General features: G+C 48.1%; 3 protein-coding genes across 3 annotated transcripts; 1 reads left to right on the top strand and 2 right to left on the bottom strand.

Moving 5' to 3' along the window:
* Positions 1-7,341: 7,341 nt before the first annotated feature.
* On the bottom strand, positions 7,342-8,586 carry HOO65_010279 (Mitochondrial DNA replication protein YHM2; the record flags this gene model as incomplete). Its single annotated transcript, XM_071005911.1, has 2 exons — positions 7,342-8,069; positions 8,352-8,586. 2 exons carry the CDS (start codon positions 8,584-8,586, stop codon positions 7,342-7,344), a joined length of 963 nt encoding a protein of 320 aa, XP_070862101.1.
* Positions 8,587-11,426: 2,840 nt separating this feature from the next.
* Positions 11,427-13,109, bottom strand: HOO65_010278 (citrate synthase; the record flags this gene model as incomplete). The annotated part of the gene is made up of 5 exons (XM_071005707.1): positions 11,427-11,478; positions 11,554-12,395; positions 12,446-12,737; positions 12,849-12,913; positions 12,999-13,109. 5 exons carry the CDS (start codon positions 13,107-13,109, stop codon positions 11,427-11,429), a joined length of 1,362 nt encoding a protein of 453 aa, XP_070862100.1.
* A 6,769-nt stretch (positions 13,110-19,878) lies between these two features.
* Positions 19,879-22,134, top strand: HOO65_010277 (Rpb7-binding protein seb1; the record flags this gene model as incomplete). Its single annotated transcript, XM_071005524.1, has 3 exons — positions 19,879-19,998; positions 20,070-20,421; positions 20,507-22,134. The coding sequence occupies 3 exons, from the start codon at positions 19,879-19,881 to the stop codon at positions 22,132-22,134; spliced, it is 2,100 nt and encodes a 699-aa protein (XP_070862099.1).
* Positions 22,135-22,494: the final 360 nt, after the last annotated feature.

Below are 22,494 nucleotides of genomic sequence, written 5' to 3'. Positions count from 1 at the left end.
GATGGGATTGCATGGTAGCATGCTATGTTACTGAGTGAATATACGCACAGTCTCTTGATGTGCAAGTCAACCAGCCATGGGCGGTTAAGAATCGGGATATTAGCGGTTACAGAGTCAGAGTCTTTTGCACACCCTCTCAACAGCAAGTCAGCCTCATCTTTTTTTTTCCTTCTTCTCTCGAAAACACAATAATCCTACTTGCTGGGCTTCCATGTGTTGTTGTTTTAGGTCAGACTAGTTAGCTTAGGCCTTTCATTTTCAGTAACAGATCCAATGGCACCGTACGCACACAGTGTGGCATTCGCTAACGTGCGGCAAATTTAATCAGTGTGAAATAAGACTTAGTACAGTAGGACTCGGAACCTGGATTATGGGGCCTTCAAGATTGTTGGTTCCTATTCGCCCAGTTTTGGTGTTACTTTCAATTCCATACAAGGAGCAATTGCCGAACGCCGGGCGTTTGCATCATATAGTTCCAGCGAAGAATGACCGACAAAGGCTTTCCTTTTGCTCGCGTGTCTCTCTTTCCCCGTTTGGCCCTTTATAATTGGACGTGGAAAATGGTAACTATGACGACCCTGATAGCCTGACCTGGTAGGAAATTGCGCGCAAGAGCGAGCGGAAACGCTTATCCGGATTTCATGTCAGAGTCGCTGTCGCCGATGGGAATTATGCAGTTGCGGTTTGCGGTTTGCAGCTTGCAGCTTGCAGCTTGCAGCTGTTGTTGCAGTTGCAGTTTACAGTTGCATTGTTGCTGGTATCCACCGGCTTGACCGCCTTCTACTTTTGAACATATCGAACTTCTTCTCGCTTCCTTTGTCGATGAATCTTTTTGTGGTGCAGCACCAGGAGGTTCTTTTTGTCACGTTGTTTGCTGTCCATGTGTGGTGATATGCAGGAAGAGTATATGCATAAGCCCTGTTTTCCTTTTTTTCTTCTTTCTTTTCTCACCCCCCCCCCCCCCCCCCCACGCTAATAGTCCCTTCCATATTTCCTGTCTCGATATATCAATATCCTGATGTAGACAAAGGGGAACACCTGACTGACACCTGACTTGGTCCAAGTACGCCAGTTGAGGACACTCTACAAGGAAAACTCTTCTATGAAGGCACAAAAGACGGTCAGAGTACTTTGATAAACGTGATCGTATCATGAAAATTGTCAAGATTTTCACAATGACAGACGGAAGGAGGCCGGAGACAAGGCAAGACAGGTGGGCAACAAATCTCATGACGTCGTTGGTCGATGTCATAATGGCTCGCTCAGAAGAATGGAAAAAAAAAAAAAAAGTCTCGCTAAGTAGGTGGGCTCCTCTTCAGCTCTAGAGAGCGCTATTCCCCCCCCCCCCCCCCCAGATCAGCAGCGATTTTGCGAGCGAGGCTGGGACGTGGCCTTCTTGGCCTGCGTTGTGTGATATCATGCTATACGACCTGGATTTCTTAGATCATGGGTAAAGGCGGTTTAGAGTATCATTTTTCTCAATGCTTCCCCTCTTTTTTTTCCACGGGGGCAAAGGGAAACACAAAACCAGCACCCGACAAAAAAGTCTTGGCAATAGCTATGAAGAAAGTTGATTTGGTAGTCCTCCATGTTTTGACTTTGCCTACCCCAGCTTTTTTCTACCAAGTGTGCCGCTTTCTGTGCACCGGCTCATATCTGGGGATAAGAATAAGAGGAAGCTTGAGGAAGGGGGTTGGATTGGTGGCTTATGGCTAGCTGATTGATGACGACATGTCTCAGCTTTTGATGGTATACGGCAGGACAGAGGTTGATGCCGAGAAGGCGACCAGGTAATTCTGCTGCTTGTGGGAGCCTCTCTTCAGGATGATCTTGAGCGGTATTTTCTGGACAAGCAAGGCGAGCACTTCTGCATTCTTTATTGCCTGCTTACTTGGCACTGCTTTATCCCATGGTCAAGAAGACGACAGGGCCAAGAACCAAAAAGAAAGAAACCCCACCCCCAAAGAAGGGAACAAGACCAAAAAGCGAGCAAGCTAGAAGACGAAGACCAAGAAGCCAAGACAAATCCCCCCACTCAGAAGCCAGCCTTCTTTACAAGCGTCCAAGTATGAAGCATGCTATATGGCGACAAAAAGACTTGGTATGGGTATGCCCGATCTTCCCCGCTCATCCTTTCACGTGGAGATAGGAATGGAGCAACTACTCTATTCATCTCAATCGGACTCGACACCGCCAATTTTGCCTGCCCAACTTGATGTTACTTGCTCCTTTCCTTCTCCAACCCCAGTCCCAGCGCACAGTTGCCCCATTCGCTCAGTTTGTTGGACTGATCGAAAAGAAGGAAAGAAAAAAAAAAACGCACTTGCCACGAACCAAGGCCAGCACCTTCCGTTCTGGATAACACACTGCTTGTCTACTACGGCCTTACAAGACGCCGACTGCAACATAGGGAGAAAAAGAGGCAGTATAAGTTTTGCGAGCAGTTGCCAAAGGGCATTGGTGTCACAGCAGCGGGCCAATCAGATACGACCAGATAAGTGCTATTGTTAGCTGCTCTTGTTGGCTTGGCTCTTGTTCTACCACTCCATAGAAAAGCGAGAGAACCAGAGCAAAAAGTTGGCCCGAATACAGAGACAGAGAGGCGTATAGAGCGAAAGGAATGGAAAGGGCCCAATGAAGCCAATAGGAGAAGAGGAAAAAAAAACTCAAATTCGCCCCGGATCAGCAAGCCAGAAGAAAAGAAGGGGAAGAACACTGCAAAGGATGAATCCGTCTCCTCTCTTTTATTTCGTTACCTCTCTGCTATTCCCTTAATCTCTGGCCTTTTCCTAGCTTCGATTTCGATTTCGGGCCGGCTTTTATGTGGGGTGCCTCCAATCAAAAAAGAACGGAGCGATTCACAATTGCTTGGCCCTGACGTGTTTTATGTTGTCACCAAAAGCCCACAAGTCTAGGCCTGCCTGTTACCCTTGATTTCCCTCTCTTCTCTATGGCTCGCCGCTTGCTTTGTTGTTGTATGGCTAAGATAAAAAGTTACCGAGGCGTCCCGAAATCCTGTAGAAAAACAAGCAAAAAAGAAATAAACAGAGTTCAAACTTGGGTCAGGGCCTAGTTCGCCCCAAGAAAACGAGAGCAGAGATTTCACACACGCAGCCAAAGTTTTAAACAAAGCACTAAGGGGGGATGCTATCTCATTCGGGACAGAGGAGTAGGAGGAGGCGGGTGCATGGCTACAAGGAGAAATAAGAAGAGGGCTTCTTCGAGACGGTGTGCACTCCCTAACCTCGATGGGTTGGTGCTGGTGTTATCTGACGGGAGGTTCTTCCCTACTTGTGAATTTTCTTTTCGTCACGTCATACAACTAGTCCTAAAAGGAGAAAAAGAAAAGAAAAAAAAAGCAAATGTTGTATGGTTGGTGTAGACATGTAAGCATGTAAGCATGTGTGTACGTTGCTTCATTTTGATGTACGTATAACAGCTGCTGCACCCAAAGCTCTCCCAGCTATAGCAACGTGCAACCGTAAAACGAGAGCTTGCTCTTATTCAGTGGCAGGTTGGTTCCCATATGCCGTGACCACATACCGAAATCTGTCCGTAGACACATAGGAAAAGTACGTCAACTCGTTCGTCCTGGTGGTACAATCCTGCCGTGAGTGTCTCAAGTTTCCCTGTACTTTTTCTTGCTAGCGCTGGAGACGTGTAACTTGCCTATGCTGCGACTAGTCTTCTTTCTCTCTTTCCCTCACGGTCAAAACCGAAGGAGGAAGAGGAAGTGTCTTTCATGAGCAAATAGCTGGCGCTGGAAAGTCCGATGCCCAGCGTGTTTATGTCCGAGTGAGTGAGTGAGTAGCTAGCTGTGTTGGCCTAGCCGACATCATATGGCCTCGCTATATTTAGGGGAGAAGGCGGATGCTAGAATACGTACATAGTCCTTGGTATTTGCTTCACCACTGTTCCGGACCAACACCTTGATATTTCCACAAGTATCGGTCAGTAACCACACCCTAGAACCCTCCGTTTTACCTGATATGTATTGCCATTATGCAGCTTCCACACGCGACCCTATGCCCTCTATAGACAACATCGTTGTACTATAGTCACACCCTGCTGTAGTTTTGACTTACACGACATGGCCCAGTAGGCACACATGCCTACATACCCTTATGTATACAATCATACATACTAGTCCTGTCTACCTGTGCCACTCCACCCACGCAGCTCATCACTCCCCTCACACCCCCTCTCTATTTTCCTCCCATCGTGCCGACACCCTTCTAAATAGGGTTCCCCCTTACCAACTAACCCACAACTTGCTCCGTCTGTTCCATATCCTTCTTTGTCCCTCTACGGACAGCTCCCTCTAGCGAGCCCGGAGCCCTGCCCTGTTTTGCAGCCATGCTGGCTCTATATTGGCGGTGAGGAAAGACGTGGATAGTGGTATGTATGTGCTATCTTCGTCGTGAACTAAGTAGTAGTCGGTCTCTTACAGGCCTTTTGCTGCGCGTGCATAGGCTACGCTGCATACTAGAATAAGGGGCTGCCCAAGCACCAGCATAGTAATCTCACTTGTGCAGCTGTGGTTGCGTTTCCCATGGCGTTGTGAGTACATCCAAGTTACTGCCTTTCCTTGATGTGTGCAACAGCAGCCTCTTGGTGCTGGGCTGTACTACACACTCTCATACCTACTCTACCCCAAACTAGTCACTGTCTTTTGGCTTCTGACTGCCCACCTTACCCCTTCCAATTACCGTCCTATAATTTGATATCTTGCTTTTGAAACCAAGGGAAATGTTGTGCAATATGCCGGCTATGTGCAGAAAGCCGCGCGTGCTTGCGGCCCGTCGTTCTTGGCTCTTCATATTTGAACAAATAGGAACTGCCCAAAAGGCCTGGCTGTAGATGTTTATTCTCCCTGAGTTGATATCAAACACCAAGGCTGGCTTGCCTGCCGTCCTGTCTCATGAAAAGTGATGCTTCCTATCTTCATAGTTACACTGTATGGCATTGCCCCCTCTCTTGGCTGGTATCCAGAACGATGCTGTGTGTGTGTGTGCATCTCTGGCGGTGGTATTGACCACACTTTTGGCCTTGAGGTCCGCCAAGTCACCGTAGGTCACAAGGAACTCATGGGTTCCGGGCCATGAAGTTTCTAAAGTACCCCAGCAGGCCTCGTTAAAAATACCCAGTCGCTATCTCAGGCATACACGACGGACTCATTAAGAGTGACAGGTATCACTTGTCGATCTACCAGGAATTCCAGATGATTTTGTTCCCAGACCACCAAGAGGAAGGGAATAGCCCCTATTAAGTAGTGCTTTCTCATGAGGTTTATCAGAACCGCGATCTCGTGGGATGTGCAAATCAGCGGCTTCACCCTTACAGCCTAGACGGTTAGCAAGGGGTGGAAAGTGGATTTGGTTCCACATCTACAAGCCCGTCCTATAATCTCCGCTCGCCACAAGCAAGACCGGGGCTGCTGCGGAGTGGTTACGGTGCAGATATAGCAGTCTAGAACTCATACGCCGGCATCAAGTTGTAGCACTCTTAGGGCGCCCATATTTTAGATTGGAAGAGCGGACTTGTTCTCTGCTTATGGCTGCAAGGTAGCACCAGGTGGTTCTTTCTCAAAGTCCGCTGGTTGTTGACGTTGACTAGTTAACAACCAACTGCCTTTGGCCCTTGCGCATTTGTATGCACTGTGACGGGCCACAGCTTGCTTCTACCGTCTTGGCAGCAAAATCTCAACCTATGCTAGGCCGCATATTAGCCTCACTAGTATAGATCCAAGTTGACCCCCATAGCCATGGCCTAAATGAGTGCACTTGGGACATGCATGATGCGAAGAGAGAAGTGGCACTGAGCACATCAATTAGAGTAGCAAAACAGAAAATACACGAAGAGGCTGGAATCAAAATTGAGGTATTGCCCTCCTCCCAGGCGATGGTATTACTTATTCGTGTTGTACCAAGGTCTGACCTCAGTTGGCGCCATCTGTTCTTGGCAGGTCTTCACATCCAGTACACATAAAGGCCAAGACGTTCCAGTAGGCTGAGTGCCGCAAAAAATCTCACTCTCTTGAACCGCCATACATATCCCTTCTATCCTAAGCCTCATTTTGATCAATGAGCAGCGGGGGGGGGGGGGGGGGGGAGGGAGGGGGCTGTATCCCACCCAATCTTGGCTGCTACTGATCGTCGCTCGTTGTCTAGCATGACGGCAAAAACCTCCTTGGCGGGGCGGCCGTACTCTTCTTGGCGACGCATCTCCATGGCTCTGTTTGCCTCCCTTTATTGCCCCCCCGTTTCCCAGACAAACACGGATGTTTTGCCTTCGGTTGTTGTACACATGACCCATCGGTCGGCACCGTAAGTCCCGCCAAGCCCGCCAACACATCTTTTCCCTTTGTATACTCTTGGCTTGCCTTTCTGCTGTGTTTGCGGGCCCATAGTCCCAGATTCTTCTTCTCTACCCCATTCCCTTTTTTTTTCTTTCTTGCCATGTGAAGTATTGCCGAGGCCGCGTCTTGTGTCTCTCTCCAAGACAACAACAGCTTCATGCCAAGTTCCTGGTCTGCATCCTGCACGTAGTGAGTATCCACATGTACACAGCCGAATGCACAGCACTGTGTTCAAATTTGGACTTGGCAAGTTCTACAACTTTCCCTTTATCCCAATAAAGCCTCCAGCCAAGTCCTGATGGGTTACAAACAAAGCCGCCCCTCAACCAAAACCGTAGCGGCGCAAAACGCACATCAAGAGCAATGCAATGGCACTTGTCCTTTTTCCTTCCTGGTCTCACACTCATACCGCCTTCTTTGTCTTTCAAACTACTAAAAGGTCCAGGTATTGCTTCAAACTCTTGGCAGAGTCATTCATCCTGTTGGCATTTGATTATCTGGTCACTATCTGCATTCTTTGTGTTCCCCTAGAAGGGGGGTTGGCTGTAGTCACACAAAACCCTAGTGGCTTCCTGTGAGACCTGACAGTTGACAGCCGTTAAGACTATTGCTGGCAGGTGAAAGATTGGACAAGCTGCTACCCGCCGCCGCTTTGGCCTGCCATGCCATCATCTTCGCGCATCTCAAATTATGATTCCTTCCCTCTTTACCACCTGCTAGAACATGGACGTGGTATTCGACAAGACAAGCAAGGTGAAATATTATCGGCATTATGTGTTTTCTCTATCTCAACACGAGAGCATATTGATAAATCGCTACAGTCGGAGTGAAAGCTGCTCTTCAAGCTTTCTCCTTTGTATTCTAGCAAATCCATGAAAGATGATGTTCAATAAACAAACTCCCCCCCCCCTTCCCCAGAGCATTTTTAAAGAAAAAAAAAACTGAAATAAAGCTCCGAGTCTAGTGATTAATGATATAGCCATCTAGTGCTTGGAAGTGACCTTGTCACCAGTTAACTTCTCGACGTAGGTCTTGGCCATGTCACCAACGGCAACCATGCAAATAGTCTGCCAAATACCCAGACCGATACGGGGAGTCACACCACGGTAAAGACTCTTCACGCCTCCCGTCTGGTAGATGTACTTGAAGGTGTTGCCCACCGTCATCTTCTTGGGGCGGTTGGGATCGTCCTTCTTGCTCTGCATTTCAACACGAATGACCTCGATGGGCTGGTTCCAAGTCGAGAGGCCACCACCAATAGCAGAAGCAATAATCTTCTCACCAGCACCAAGCTTTTCGCCTTCGCCCTTGCCAGTAAAGTTGCGGATGCTCTGCTCGGCCAGACGGCTGAATCCGAAACGAGATCCCCAATTGGTCATCTGGCGAATGGCAACAGCATTAACACCCTTGTTAATGCCTCTTATTCCCTCCTTGCGCCAGATATCCATGAATGTGGCGAAGGTACTAGTGGGCTGCACGCCGCTAGCAACCATCTTGTGCTTGGTGATCTCAACAGTTTTCATGCAGGTGCAGAAGCCCATTGTGGCATACGCCTGAACGACACCACCAGCGATGCCACCAGTGATGCCAGCACCAAAGTTGGAGGCACCAGCAACACGAGCATAGTATTCAGCCTCGGAGGCCACGAAGAGGAGGACAGCGCCCTTGGTGGAGGCTTCGATCCAGGCCCACGGGATGAGGCCCTGATAGACTAGTTTGCGCAAAATCAAATGGTTAGCCAGGTACTCGATTGTGGAATGAAGGCGAGAGACAAGCCAACAAGTGGGTTTAGTGCTAGCAGAGCTTCACAAAGAATAGCATGTGGGCAAGCTATCCAGCCGGCTGGTCTTCATTTCGCATAGCTGATGCCCGCTTTGAGCCAGATTGGGGAATTCCTTCCAAGGAAGAGATACAGAATCGAGCATGTGAAATAAAAGAATAACGACATATCACAAGATGCAGTAGTGTGATAATAGAATAAAAATATACTTACAACCAAGGAAACCACCACGAGACCAGATACGGGCAAGGGAGGCGCCAAAGCCATCACCACGATGAGCAGCCATGGTAGTTTTGACAACCTCCAAGGGCTGACCTAGAGAAGTGACCTCGAAGAGGTTCAGTCCAGCGCCTAGAAGCAGATTCGAAAACTTGATGGGCTTCTTCTCCAGCTTGGGAGCGGCGACAGCAACGGCCGAAGCGGAAGGCTGAGTAGTAGCGGTGACCATGATATGCTAGGTTTCGGCGTGAAAGGGGCCCTGACCAAGGGAATAGGGTGCGTATTCGCGAGAAGAGGAATATGGACGAGAAGCGTAGAAAAAGGCGTAGTAGAGTGTATCTGTCCTGCACGCAAGATAAACACGAGAAAGAAAGAAGAAAGGAGTTGAGAAGATCGGCTGAGATTAAAATAAAAAGGAAACAAAAGGGATAGTCCAATCAGAAAGACAAGAAGTCAAAAGAGGGGAATGTGTTCCTATTTCAGCAGCTGCGTATGATGTGAGCAACGTATTTCGTAGTGTTGGTGAGAATGAGAGTACCACACAAAACGATAACTAGGTGGCAATGATAACGAAACAGTGGTAGATGTGATTGCAACAGAAAGTGATAGAAGAAGGGGAAAAGGAAAAGTTGAAAGGAAAAGTTGAAAGGATAGATGACAGTGATGAGAAAAGTAGAACGGACGGTGAAAGAAAGGCTAAAAGGAGCCCGGATAAAAAGGGAAAGGGGGATAGTGAGGCTACTTCTTGAATAGACAATTAATTGGCTTGTGACGCAGACTCTATGTTAAAGCAAGCTGGCCAAAGCTAGGAAGAGAGAATTGCACTGCAACACATATGCGAACCGGGAACCTAGTTGGGGAAACCGCGGTGTGGACAGGTTTAATGCAGCTTTATCCGGCCCAAGCAAGCAAATATATGGCAATCACAAGCTAAACCAAGCCGAGCCAGTACATGTGGGTGGGAGTAGGCCCAAGATTTAGTTCAATACTTGGACATCAGGTGCCGACAAGCACAAGCGTGCCTCGGACAAGGAAAAGCGAGACAAGACAGATGAACAAACGAAACAACCAGGTCATTGAGGGCCAAAAAAGGATAAGACCCTGCCTGTCGTCGCCAGCCAAATAGAACAGAAGAGAAACAGAGATAGGATTGTTGAGAGGGCATGGTGGGAACATGGGGAAGGGGTTTTGACTAACTTTTGGTTAACGGCGCTTAACTTAACTTGATGCGATAATGAAGAGTAAATATGCGATGCTAGTCGGCAAGAATGTAGTAAAAGAGAAATCAACTTCCGCACAACAATGCAATTGGCAAAGGAAGTTGGTCGGATTTTGTTCGTCAACAATCAGCTACACAAGCTGGCGTGGCTGGAACAACGGCGACGGGGGAAAGGCTGGCTGGTTGTGGCTGATGAGTTGGCTGGGTCTAGTGGATTGTTGGGAGTTTATTCAGGTGGACGATTCAATGAATTCAAAAGGAAATAGAAAGCGGATCCGCATTGGGTGGTAACGGGAAAAACCGCAGGGGGGGGGAGACGGACAACGTTTGGGGTTGAGAAGGGATGAAGATGCGAGAGAAGTGTAGGGTGGGTGGGTGAGTATATCCCAGGAATTGAAGAGATTTCACATACGCCTCAGGCACTCAACTTGTCGCAGGCAACCACAAGCTCCTCAAACAGGACAGCTTGGCTCTTTCCTTTTTCCTCAACTCCTCAAGGCTGAGGAGGGGCGTAGGGCTCGCATACACAGATACTGCATTTACGTACGCATTGCCTGCTCTTGGCCATCTCTTTACTCAGCCTTTTAAAGGGAGCAAGCCCAAAAAATTTGTTGTTGGGAATCAACACCAAAGCAGTAAGCTGACAGGCGTACAACGTCTAGAATTCAGGATTCCCTCTGCCCTGCGGCCTTGCTCCTTGGCCCTCTACGGACCCGCACACCATCATGTGTTTTTTCTTTCTCATCTGCGTACTGCGCAAGCTTTTCATGTTTCCGTATACCAGGATACAAGAAGGCTGTGATGAGAATGTGGCTTAGTTTCTTCTGAGAAACGCAACAGTACAAGAAATACAACAATCATAACAAGCAATAATCTAGGCTCAAGTACAAGAGCTAGTATTTGTTCGTGCCCTTGCTGTTTCGTTTCCCTTCCTGTTTCTGGGGTTGGGAAAACTTTGCCAGGATAAAGCCACCTGCTCTTTTTCTTGTCTCTCTTTCAACCGTTAGTAGAGCAGTTCTTGCTATCCTTTTTCTCAATTAGTATCACAGGCCAAAGCCAGCTTATTTTCAAGGCTCAATTGGTGCAACCATCTTACTAGCCCGATTTTAGGCAGTCCCAACCGCCATTTTCCGTAGCCCCTTATCCTCGGCTTTACCTAATTTTTGTGAAGCATCACATGCTATGAAAATTTCACCAATCTTCATTTATTTTTGCCTGAACAAATGCTATGTGTGTGATGGGATGATATAGTTCTTTATTTCATATAATTAGTCTATATAGGGTTGTCACAATGTGGTAGGGTATGTCTGATCACGTGCAATCCATACAATGTCGCAGCCAACCTCCTTCCCAATGAAAAGTTACACACTGACGATCAGGATAAAAATGCCAAATAAAACATAAATATAGAATGGCGAGAGAATAAGCACCCAAACAGGCCTAGGGGCTGCGAGATCTATCACGGGACCGACGGAAAGAGCAGAAAAATGTACAATAACAAAAGGAACAACCAAGGTAGGCTACAAGCATTCAGAAACAAAGCGTCCGGAGCTGTTTGTATACCTCCATTGATTGGGATCGGGACTGGAGAATGTTGATAGATTGCGCAAATCAATCTACGTTAAAATGTGTATTGAAACAGAAAATTTTAGTGGTAGTAGGTCGTATGAAAAGGCGCCCGCCGTCGCACCAAAGACATCCACATTAGTAGTACAGGGCGGACCCCGATGAGGAAGGTCGGGTTAGGTAGTTGGTGGGATTTTTGTGCATGGTATCGAGAGGAAGATGATGCGACAAGGGGCAAAGGACGTAGAACAAGACTGTAATAAAAAGAAGGAAGCAGTACCTATTTACAGCTTCTGGACAATCTTGGACCACATGTCAGTGGAGTAAGACTTGGGGCTACATAGTAGAAAATATTAGCAAAGGCCTCGTTAAGAAACAGTCGTAAGGCTGATGTCGAAATTAAAAACTTACCGCTCAATGGGGGCGCCGACAGCGCGGTCAATGATGAGCTGGGGAAGAACACCAATGGCACGCGACACACCGAACAGAACAGTGTAGTAGCTGGCCTCAGTCAGACCATAGTGCTGCAGAAGAACACCCGAATGGGCATCGACGTTGGGGAAGGGGTTCTTGGTCTTGCCGTGCTCAGTCAAGACGCCGGGAGCAATCTTGTAGACCTGGCTGACCAGCTTGAACATGGGGTCCTCAGGCAGATGCTTCTGGGCGAAGGTGCGCTGGGCAGTGTAACGAGGGTCAGTCTTGCGCAGCACAGCGTGGCCATATCCGGGAACAACACGGCCGGCGTTCAGGGTGGACCACAGGTACTTGGTGATGTTCTCATCAGATAGATCGTCACCGACAGCCTTCTTCATCTCTGTGAGCCACAGAAGGACCTCCTGGTTGGCCAGACCGTGAAGGGGGCCAGCCAGACCGTTCAGACCAGCGGAAACCGACAGGAAGGGGGAGGACAGAGCCGAGCCAACCAGGTGAGTTGTGTGGGCGGAGACGTTGCCACCCTCATGGTCGGTGTGGATGGTCAGGTACAGACGTAGAAGCTCAATGAAGCTTTCGTTGCTAGAGAATCCCAGCTGGTTGGCAAAGTTCCAGGCGTAATCCTTGTCCTTCTGGACCTCGGCAACCTTGCCGCCCTTGAAAACATTCTGGTAGATGCGAGAAGCAATAGTGGGCAGCTTGGCAATCAGGTCCATCGAGTCTTCGTAGGTGTAGCTCCAGTACTCCTTCTTGTGGACACCCTTGGCATAAGCCTTGGCGAAGGCAGAGTTCTGCTCTAGGGCCGCGACGGCAATGGTGAACTGTGCCATGGGGTGCAGATCGTTGGGCAATGGTCAATCAGATCCTCGACGAACTTGGGGATCTCGGAACGCGAAGCCCAGTCAGCAGACAGGTCACGGACCTGCTGCTCGGTGGGAACCTCACCAGTCAGCAGCAGCCAGAACAGACCCTCAGGAAGGGGCTCCTTGCCACCGGGAGCCTTGGGGAGGAGCTCCTGGCACTCAGGGATAGTCTTTCCACGGAAGCGGATACCCTCCTCGGCATCAAGGACTGAACCCTCCCAAACCAGGCACTTGATGCCACGGGCACCGCCGTAAACCTGGTCCAGAGTGACCTCACCGACAACCTTGTTGCCATGCTCTCTGTATAAGTTAAGAAGGAAAAAAGATTAGTTTGTTGAACTTCCGTGTAGTTTCAATTGATAGAGTGTTGCAAGATTTTATTAGGGTTGTGGGGGGGTATGGATGACTGACTTGCGCAAAGTCTTGATCTGATCGACCTTCTCGGGGAGAAGCTCAGCGAAACGCTCCTTCAGGGTCTATGATGAGCCATTGGAGGCCTGTGTTAGCAACAGAACAAGCAGAAGACATCAACAATGACTATGGAAAGAATTATTTACATACCTGGGCCTTGGCGGAGTAGAAACGGGTGGCGGCAAACGATGAGTTTCTGAAGGCGGTGCCACGAACAGAGGTCCGCAGAGCGGCAGAGCTCAACCGAGCAACGGAGGCCATTGTGAAGATTTAGGTGGGTTATAAAAGGAATATAGAAAAAAGGAGGATGGAAGGTGTAGAATTGCACGATAGCTCCAAGCAAAAGAGCAAACCAAAAAAAAAAAAAAGGAAAGTAGAAAGAGAAGATGAAAAAGGATGTGGGGAGATGAATGGAAAAGAGAAAAAAGAAGAAATGGAAAGTAAGGTGGGACGGGGGATTACGAGGATAGGTAGATAAATGGGGAAAATTTGAAAGAGAAGGCGCAGGATACTTTAGGAAAGGACGGAAAGACAAGGCAGGAGAAGACGCGGTTGGTCATGTCGCCTCAACAGACAGCACAGCCAAGCATGGCATAACATGCAGAAGTACTGGGCAATGTCATGGGGCCGCTCATCCCATTGGAAGGGGAAGACTCGGGGTTTAGTTCCGTGAGAAGCCAATAACATCCACTCTACACTAAGCACTGCATCACAACACTTGACTTCAACAACAGACTAATCCTTCTGTGCCTTCGATTTCTATCCCTGGCTGTTTTCCCTCGCGTACTGTCTGGCCTCATTGCTCTTGGTTCTTCTCATTCCTCCCTTTCCTTTTCGTGCCAACGCCGGCTGCAGTCAGTTACAGTTGAAGCTCCAAGTGCTTATGCTAAGATGAGAAAAAGGACAGGATAATTTCTTCTTCCCTTCTTCCCTTCCTTCTCTCCAGACTTTAATATAACCGGAACCTCGAGAGCATTTCCACTCCCCCTTCATCCTTTTACCAACAACTAAAGCCATGAGGAACCGACCAGAAATTTTGTGTTTGTCCGGGGGAAAGGTGGCGTCAATATGGAAGAAAGTCGGTGATCATTGTGGTAATGTTGAGCTAGGGCTTAGTCTAAGACAAGGCCAATATTCCGACGTTGTGACGTGTTGACCTGAACAAGCTTTTTTTTCTTTTTTTTTTTTTTTTTCCTTTTGTGTCTGAGGAGCTGCAGCGACTGTCAACGACTGAGTTGAGCCTCTCACCCTCACATGAAATTATTTCTTCTGTTCACCTGCATTAGATCTCCACAAGCCTGCGCCTGGGTAACTGGTAGGGTATGATTGTTGTCCCTGTCAAATAATTCAAGCAATTCTGTTACTTGATTCAGTGGGCCTGCATAGGTCTGTAAGGACGCCGGATGAAGGGAGTCCCCTCTGTAAAAGATGCAAAAGAGCAGAATCCTTCCCACTTTGGACACAGCACGCAAGGCATGACTAGTTGCTGGGAACATGAGCCAGACTGGGCACATAGCTTAGCCCATAGCGCATGTATCTAGCACGTATAATACCATGCAGAGAAAAAGCTTCGAGGAATGAGGAACGAAAAAGGCCCGCACAGACCATAGGATGGAAGGAACCCACTACCCCAGCAAATCATCCATAACCAACAAACACTCAGTCAGTCAGCCACCCACAACTTTCAGAACCTGACTCTCTATTTCCAGATGTGGTCAGGTACATGTACAAGAGGGCCACTCCTGGAACCCCCCGTCTCGTCAATTTCATCGTGCCGTTTTTACCCTTGGCCACCCGCCATCCACTGTAACGTCTGCACCGCCTGGACCACGATGAGAGCAGCGGGTGGCTGATGATAGCGAAGTGATAGCAATGCCATGGCATTTCCAAGAAAAATATTCGAAGAAGCTAAGAAATGCTACGGACCCCTTATATTCTATTGGAATCATCCATTTTCCTGTTGCTGCTTTGTTACTCGCGCTGCCCTCAACATCAACAAGAAGCAGGGTCGAGAGAAGGATTGTGGAACAGTCTTGGCATCCTAACAATCTTCCACATCGGCATTCGGAGTGATAATCCCGAGGAACAGCCAACTAAATAACACCTCTGCAGTGGGCTGCCGATTCTCCTGATCCACCTATTGGATATCAAAACTCGACGGTGTTCCTACTAGATGCACCGCTTTGGCACGCTTTAGAGGTGCATCGGGTCCTATTACAGCGGCAAAAGCGTCCTAAAAGCCACGACAAAACTCATCCGAGCTGCCAACCCGACGCCAGGCCCGCCGGGGTACGCTCCTCCCGAAGAGGCTCACAGCCCTCTCTAATGGCATTCCAACCGGGCTGAGGATGGTTTCTTTTCCAATTACACATGCCCATAATGCAGCCTGTATTAGAGCCTACGTGAATATTGTTCACAAGCAGGTCAGTATGGTTGGGCGCCATCGGCGAGTAACGGCCGAACAAAGACGGAAGAGTCCGCAACAGACCGTCCAGGATTTTGCGTAACCGCTCTCCGCACGCCATGCAATAATATCGTCAACCAAAAAACAACACAAACCTTCTGTACTGCAAGTTGGAGATAGGGGCTTGCCGTTTAATTTCAGGAATTGCAGCTGCTGGGGCTCCCCTTGGTCATCCTGAAGTCGAGAAGAGACTAAAGTGGACATCATTTTCCATCATGTGAATGACAGTTATTGCGTCATTCCTCCTCCCGCTGGAAACAAGTAGGAATCGACATCTAGGTCTTACACGGGTATCTTGATTTAGATTGACACTGGAGATGGGGAATCGCCTATAGCACTTGCTAGCCAGGCTTAGAGGAAGACAAAGTGCCAACCACCAAGGCCGCAGGAAATCCCTATCTCAAGCTTGGCTCCACCAGTGAATTGCAACTGCTGGGGATCTTTTTCACGGCCTCCAGCTTCAGGCCTGTGTGAGAACCGAGCTTCCTGCTCTCGCAGAGGAGGCCTACATGCCAGGAGGGCAGTCTCCTGACCCGATATCCTGGAAGAAGATGCTTGGGCAAAGGGTCTTTGCCATAGTGCACTACGTCTAAGACGTGGCCACGAGGCAAAAGCGTGTGTTGTAGGAGCCATGGCTGGGCGGAAGGTTTGATATGAGTGTGTGGTGGAACGGAGCCAAATTGATGAAGGGCATCTCTCATGCAAATGAGGACTAGGTCCACAACACTCTAAAATGCCTTCGTTTCCAGGCAATAGTGGTGCCAAGGGCCATTCAACTCAGGATCGCATTGCAAAGCTGAAACACGACTGCATTTTTGAACATATGCTCAAAGGCTCCTTACGAAACTATCTATCGGTCACAGCGTCTTTTCACAGCTAGCAAATGGCCGTGTGGCTGTTTTATGGATTTGAATAGTAATTTCCATCGAGACACCAAGCCGAGCCTTAGCTCAAGCAGAGCTTTGAGGTAAGTTTGCCGACTTCGGCTTGCCAGGCAAGGCAGGGATCTTGGAGACTTATTATTGCGACAACCCTGCCTGCGGAGCTCCGGAGTTGTACTGTTCATGGAAGACAAAGAGGCATTTACGACTTTTTATTTGTACGGCCATACGTGTAGCGAGCTGTGTGATACATGAAATAATGCCATCTAACTTTTTTTCAGTCACATTTGACTTCTCCAACGTCATCAAATGTGACTGACGCTTTGTGCAATTGTCGGTTTTAGTTCTCTTTATTTAGCGACAAGGGAACTATCTAGTGATATAGCATCCACCCGGAGAAGACCCGGGAATCCATGGCTAAGCAAAAGTCTTACTGACCTATCTGAGGCCATGAATTCTCAGCAACTAGCCCTCCCCGCTTTATACGTGCTTGGGCTATGGGGCAGAGCAACAAAGAATCTGTGCTTAGTGCTAAGCTGGCCCTGGTCGGGTTGACGTTTAAGCGCAACATTGGAGAGCTTATAGGCTATGAGCATGTAGAATACTATAACATGTACATCATAAAAAAATAATGTGGCTTAGGTATCAAAATCGCAGGAACGAATTATAGCCATGCCCCCCTTGAGCTCGCACCTTGAATGGGGCTTTTGGGGAGGAAGACGGGGATACTGCCAAAGGAGGACCGATGCGATGATGAATATTATTTATGCTACTATGCTGCTGTTAATTACCTGTTTCAAGCTTGCATACATACCTAGAAGTGTGCAGCTATATTGCTTTACTTGTCTCCCTAGCCTAGAAGAGGCCTAGTCTCACGGCAAGGAGCGGAGCTGTTTACTTCCAGCTGCGAGAGAGGTGTTTATGACAGTGTATATTGTAATGCTGGACCTGGCCAGCTCATGCCCAGTGCACCTCACCCCCAGCCCGAACCAGCTAGCTGCCTGCAATACCACCGAATGGCCGGCTGCGCCATTAGTGATAGAGTTAAGCAGGAAAGCGTTAAACGTTACGACCTTTTACCAGTATACCAGCCTTTCCCCTACTACCTGCCATGCTTTGCCCATTCGCCCTAGAACCGCAATGCTTTATCAAAGATGCACAGCAGCACAAGAGCTGGAGACGGCTTTTAATTTCCTCTTTCATATCGGGAAGTTGGGGTTTCCGACCGGACATAAGGATTTACCCCAGAGCCTCAGTATGCCTTGCTTTTGTATACGTACGTGGGAGAGTTTGCATAGATTGACCCAACAAAAGACCCTTCTAAAGAGACAACTAATTACATGGTGTCTGTAAGTAGGACTCGCACAAAGTCTTCTTGTTCTTCTCCTATTCCTTTTCATGGAAGAAACCCAATGCTGCTGCTTGGTGGTTCGGAATAACTATCCATAGAACTTTAGTTTGGCACAACACCTCAGGAATGACGTGAATGGTAGCACATTAAACGAAACCTTGGCATTGAGGCAAGGTCTGTGCCGATGTATGTACAATTCGATTTGATGTACATAACGGATGTAGGAGAAGAGTACTACGGTAAACCATACTTGCCTATTTAAGGCAGATTGATCACACCCTTATTAGGCTTTATTCTCGGCTCGGCTGGCCGGAGAGCAGCCCCCATTGCACTGAATTCAGATGTGGGGAGACCGGTTTTGCCGACAGGAGAAAGTAAATGTGCAGCGACCTCCAACTAGCTGTAAATCGATGGAAGGGAAGAAATACGTAGGTGTTATGATAACGTGTGTTCATCTTGATCTTGTGTCCTTTTACCATTTTATCAGATTTTGACGTTTTGCTTAATTCCGAAGATCCCGAACAACTGACTACGTCAACTCACAAGACAAAAAAAGCAAAAAAAAAAGCACACCTGACCTCTTAAACCACATTATCCATAGCAAAGGTTGTTTGCTTACTGGACATGGAACTTTGGTTGATCGAGGTGGATGAACTTGGCTAATGAACTGGGTACGTGTGTGCATCTTTGGCCAGCCAGAAATGCTGACGTAAATCTGTTTCAATGCGGCTCATACTGTACTTTCAGCGTAAATACAGATTTGTATTACACAGTGTGTATTTACATCCTGTTATCATATAATCACAGTGTCAGCCACAAGAATTTGTTGGGAGCAGAGGAGGTTTTAATTGGCTGTGTGTAGCGCCACAGATATGGTCCCGTGCCACAAACACAAGGGCTATTCACAGGTGAGACAAATAAACATTAGTCAGCTTTGATCAGACAGTCCCACACTTTCATTTCGCTGGCCTTTTGTGGCCTGTTTCTGACTTGAGTTTCTCGTTTTTCTTCTTTCTCCCCCAATAATTCTTCAACATTGACCTTCAACGTTGAGAACTACACCATCGACAACGTGGATTTCCATTCGTTGCAATCGCTTTCGCAACGTCTCTTAGGTTTTCACTCTCTCATCGCGGATAAGCCATTTAATTTGTCTCTAATACCCTTTTCACACATTTCCCGCGCCCCCGTCTTCTCTCACCAATTGCGACATTTTTTGCAGTCTCTGGTGATAGTTAATTCTTGCCTCGCGACAACAACTTGTATTTGACTGTCGTAAACCGGGTTGAATATATTTCTTCATTTCTTGCGGGAAACTGTATTCCGAGTTTTTCTCTGATTATAATATCCTAGGGAGAGATAGATTCCCAGCTCAGCGCCTTGGAGTTGGAGTTCGCGTTGGCCTCTGCGTATCGTAACCTTTACACGTATTTTCTCCTTTTTCTATCGTACGAGCTGCGTCTAGAAGACAAGTGCAAATAGTTGCCTGCGCATCTTGTCAACTCTGTGAAATACGATTCAAGTGAAGAAGCACAAGTAAGACTTGGACGAGCTCTTAGCCTTGCGTTGTCCTTCTAAGCCATCCATCGCGTCTTCCTGTGATATTGTCAGTCCAGAGGCAATAGCATCGCGACTGTGCAGTTTAACTGTCGATTTGCGTCCCTTGTTTACTGTATACTACAGAATTTCCTTTGCCCTTGCATTGAGCTCTTCCGACAAATCCGACCAACCCAGCGGTATATTTATCGTGTTATTGCATTTGGCCGTCGCTTCTCATTCTCTCCTTCATCTCACTTGCTGCTGAAAAAGAAAAAAAAAAAAAGAAAAAAGTCAAGCGAACGGGCTTCGTTTAACTTGTGATAAAACTTGTTTCTTCCCGTTGATAATCGACATCCGGGAAACGTATCTGTACATCAGGCTTGCGCATGCTTAAGCTGCAGTCTGGATGATTATTTCGACCATCGCCAACTTGCATCATACTGCCACCTGATTGAGTAGACTCCAGTCGCCCTTGTAATCGCACTACACTACGCTTATGAGAAAGTTCTACTAGACCTAGAAAGTAGACTGACTACCCAACACCGTCTACTATTCGTCTCAAATACTTGAGACCGTGACGTGAAGCTGAACTTGAGCTCTACTATTTACGTCTTGATACCTAGTAAGGATTTTACACTCCATGAACTGGAAAAAAGGCCTTGAGGTCTAATTTTCCCAACGTCAGCGCTGTTGGGTTTCTCGTAAACGCAAGTTTCTAATCACGTTCGCTCTGTGTAGTAACTGAGTAACCCTTCTTTCATCCTTCTATACACATACACACATATATATACAGCCATGTCTTCAGTAGCAACCGAGCTTGAAAAGCACTTTGGAGTCCTTATAAACTCCAAACCTCCTGGCTCTCAGCGTGGTCAGGTTGAAGCTATTACTACTTTGTCTGAGAACAATATTGAGGTAAGTCACGCTTAGTATTGCGTATTCTGCGTAGAGTGAAACTGCATCTAACACTTCATTGTATAAAATAGTCCGAGTCTGTTGTTGTATCTGCTTTGGTCAGATATCTCAAACGCGCTCCTATCACTCACAAGCTTGGTGCTGTGTATATCTTCGACTCAGTTCTTCGGAAGTGGATAGAGAAGGCAAAAGCCCAGGGCCAGCCCGATGTGAGCAGTGCAGATGAACATGGTACCTTTGCCGCTGGAGTTGCTCGCATCAGAGATGTAATTGAGCCCCTTGTGCTTGACGTCGTCCGTGTATGTCCTCCTGATCAGCGTGAGAAGATCAAGCGTTTGGTAACTATCTGGGACCGGTCTGGCGCTCTTCCTAGCCATATGATTTCTACATTCTTGACAACTCTCCAACAACCTTCGGAGCCTGGTAAGTTTAGTCTGTTAGTTGTAGCTACCTGATACCTTGCTAATATGTCTCATTGATTGATTAGACCGTTCTACTACCCCGCAAGGATCGCCACCTCCTGGCATCGTCAATGGTATTCCCAGCCGATCCACAAGTCGCGCGCCTTCGGCTCTTGGTACTCCCCCAGTTTCAGCCCCGGCTGTGACCCAAGTTCCGTCTCCAGCTCCTGCTGCCGAACCGGCCTTCGACAGTGCATCCTCTATTTTGAGCCGATTGGCTGCTATTGCCCACAGTAGCAATAAGAGTACTCCCACCCCTTCAAACAATTCTACTGCTCCTCCCCCAGCACAACCCGCAGTCCCAGCACCAGCTCAAACCCACGTCCCCGTAGCAGCCCCTGTACAGCCGCAAGCACAAGTACAAACGCCCGCCTACAACGACTACTACGCGGGCTCTTACAGTGCTGTCAATCCTATGCAGAATCCTATCACTGCTTCTCCTGCTTCAGCACCCGCAGCACCCCCAGCAACAGCCGCAGCACTGCCACCTGCACAGGCTGCAGCTCTTGCTACTTTAATGAGCTCCATTCCTGCTCTCCAGGGAGGATTTCCCAATGCTGCGGCGGGAGGAGCGTTGAATCCTGCCATCGCTGCCATACTTCAGACCTTGGCGTTAGGCAATGCTCAGCCTACAGCTCAGCCTCAACAAAACAACAATAAATTTGGATTTGGAGCCTATGGTGCCGCTAAGCCTGGTATCCAGCCTCCTACCGGTCCTCAAGCCGATCGCGAGTATGGCCGGTCTCCTCCAGGTCAAAGAGGTCGTTCAAGATCACCTAGTGGTGGAAGCGGCTGGCAACGCAATGGTGGTGCAGGTAACGGTTATGATGATCATAAAAGCGGCCGTAGTGAGTACCGTGAACGTAGTCCTGCGGGTAACAGAGCCTCGGAACCCATAAGACCCCGGTGGATTGAGTACGATAAGACACTTCCCGAAAACCATATCCGAGTTCTTAGCCGCACTCTATTCATTGGTGGTGTAAACTATTCGGACTCTGAGCTTCACAATATTTTTGCAGCCTTTGGCGAGGTTCAGTCGTGTATCGTCAACAAGGATAAACGCCATGCATTTGTCAAAATGCTGTATCGTGATATGGCTGCACGCGCTATGGAAAAGATGAAGTCACCCGAATATCAGCATTACGGACTCCGCACCCGTTGGGGTGTGGGCTTTGGCCCTCGTGACTGCAGTGATTACAACACTGGCATCTCTGTTATTCCAATTAACGCTCTGACTGAAGCCGATGTTAAATGGATGCATACCGCCAAGTTCGGTGGATGTGGTGATATTGAGATTACTAGCGGCATGTGCGTTGAAGAGCCGGATATTGAGATTGGTGCTGGCGTATCTTCCAAGGCTATTTCTCGCCGTATACAGACAGATCGTGGTGGTTCCTATGGCCCCCGAAGCACGCGTGGCGATGCTGCTCCTCAACAGGTCACACCGGCTGCTTCTCAACTACAGGCTCCTACACAACCCCAGAGCCATAACCATCATGGACCTAGCAATTCTTTCCGAGGCGGGCATGGAGGCCATGAGGGGACAGGCCATCATGGGCCTCCTGCTCGGGGTGGCCGCGGTCGTGGAGGCTTCCGTGATCGTGGAAGGCCACGCCGTGATTTTGATACTCCTCAACAGTTTGGCCAAGGATTTGACTATGGGGCCAATTACTAAGCAGAGAGAGCTCTTAAGCTACGTACTTTGCTTACATTTCTAGATGCATGTCGCGTCGTAATCTTTGCGATGTCAAGGCTGCATAGCATGTTGAAAAGTTGGTGAGGGCGGGAGAAAAACATATGCCTAGATTCATGAACTTCACAGTATCATTTGGGTTATTTTCTTCCTGGAGTTAAGTTTTCTATTATTTGCGTGCCCTTTCTTGCTATTTCTGGCGGCTCTCGTGCATTTTATGTGCATTTTATTTGTCTTTTTAGTCGTTGGTGGTGGCTCTACGTTTTCTTATTTTGTTTATTTTCCTCTTATGTCTGCTTCTATTTGATAGTTTTCACTGAGAAGCCAGCCATTGGCTAAGTT

Source organism: Ceratocystis lukuohia, assembly GCF_044167205.1.
Source record: "Ceratocystis lukuohia strain C4212 chromosome Unknown Supercontig1_pilon, whole genome shotgun sequence".
NCBI lineage: Eukaryota > Fungi > Ascomycota > Sordariomycetes > Microascales > Ceratocystidaceae > Ceratocystis > Ceratocystis lukuohia.
This window is presented reverse-complemented; position numbering and strand designations above follow the sequence as displayed.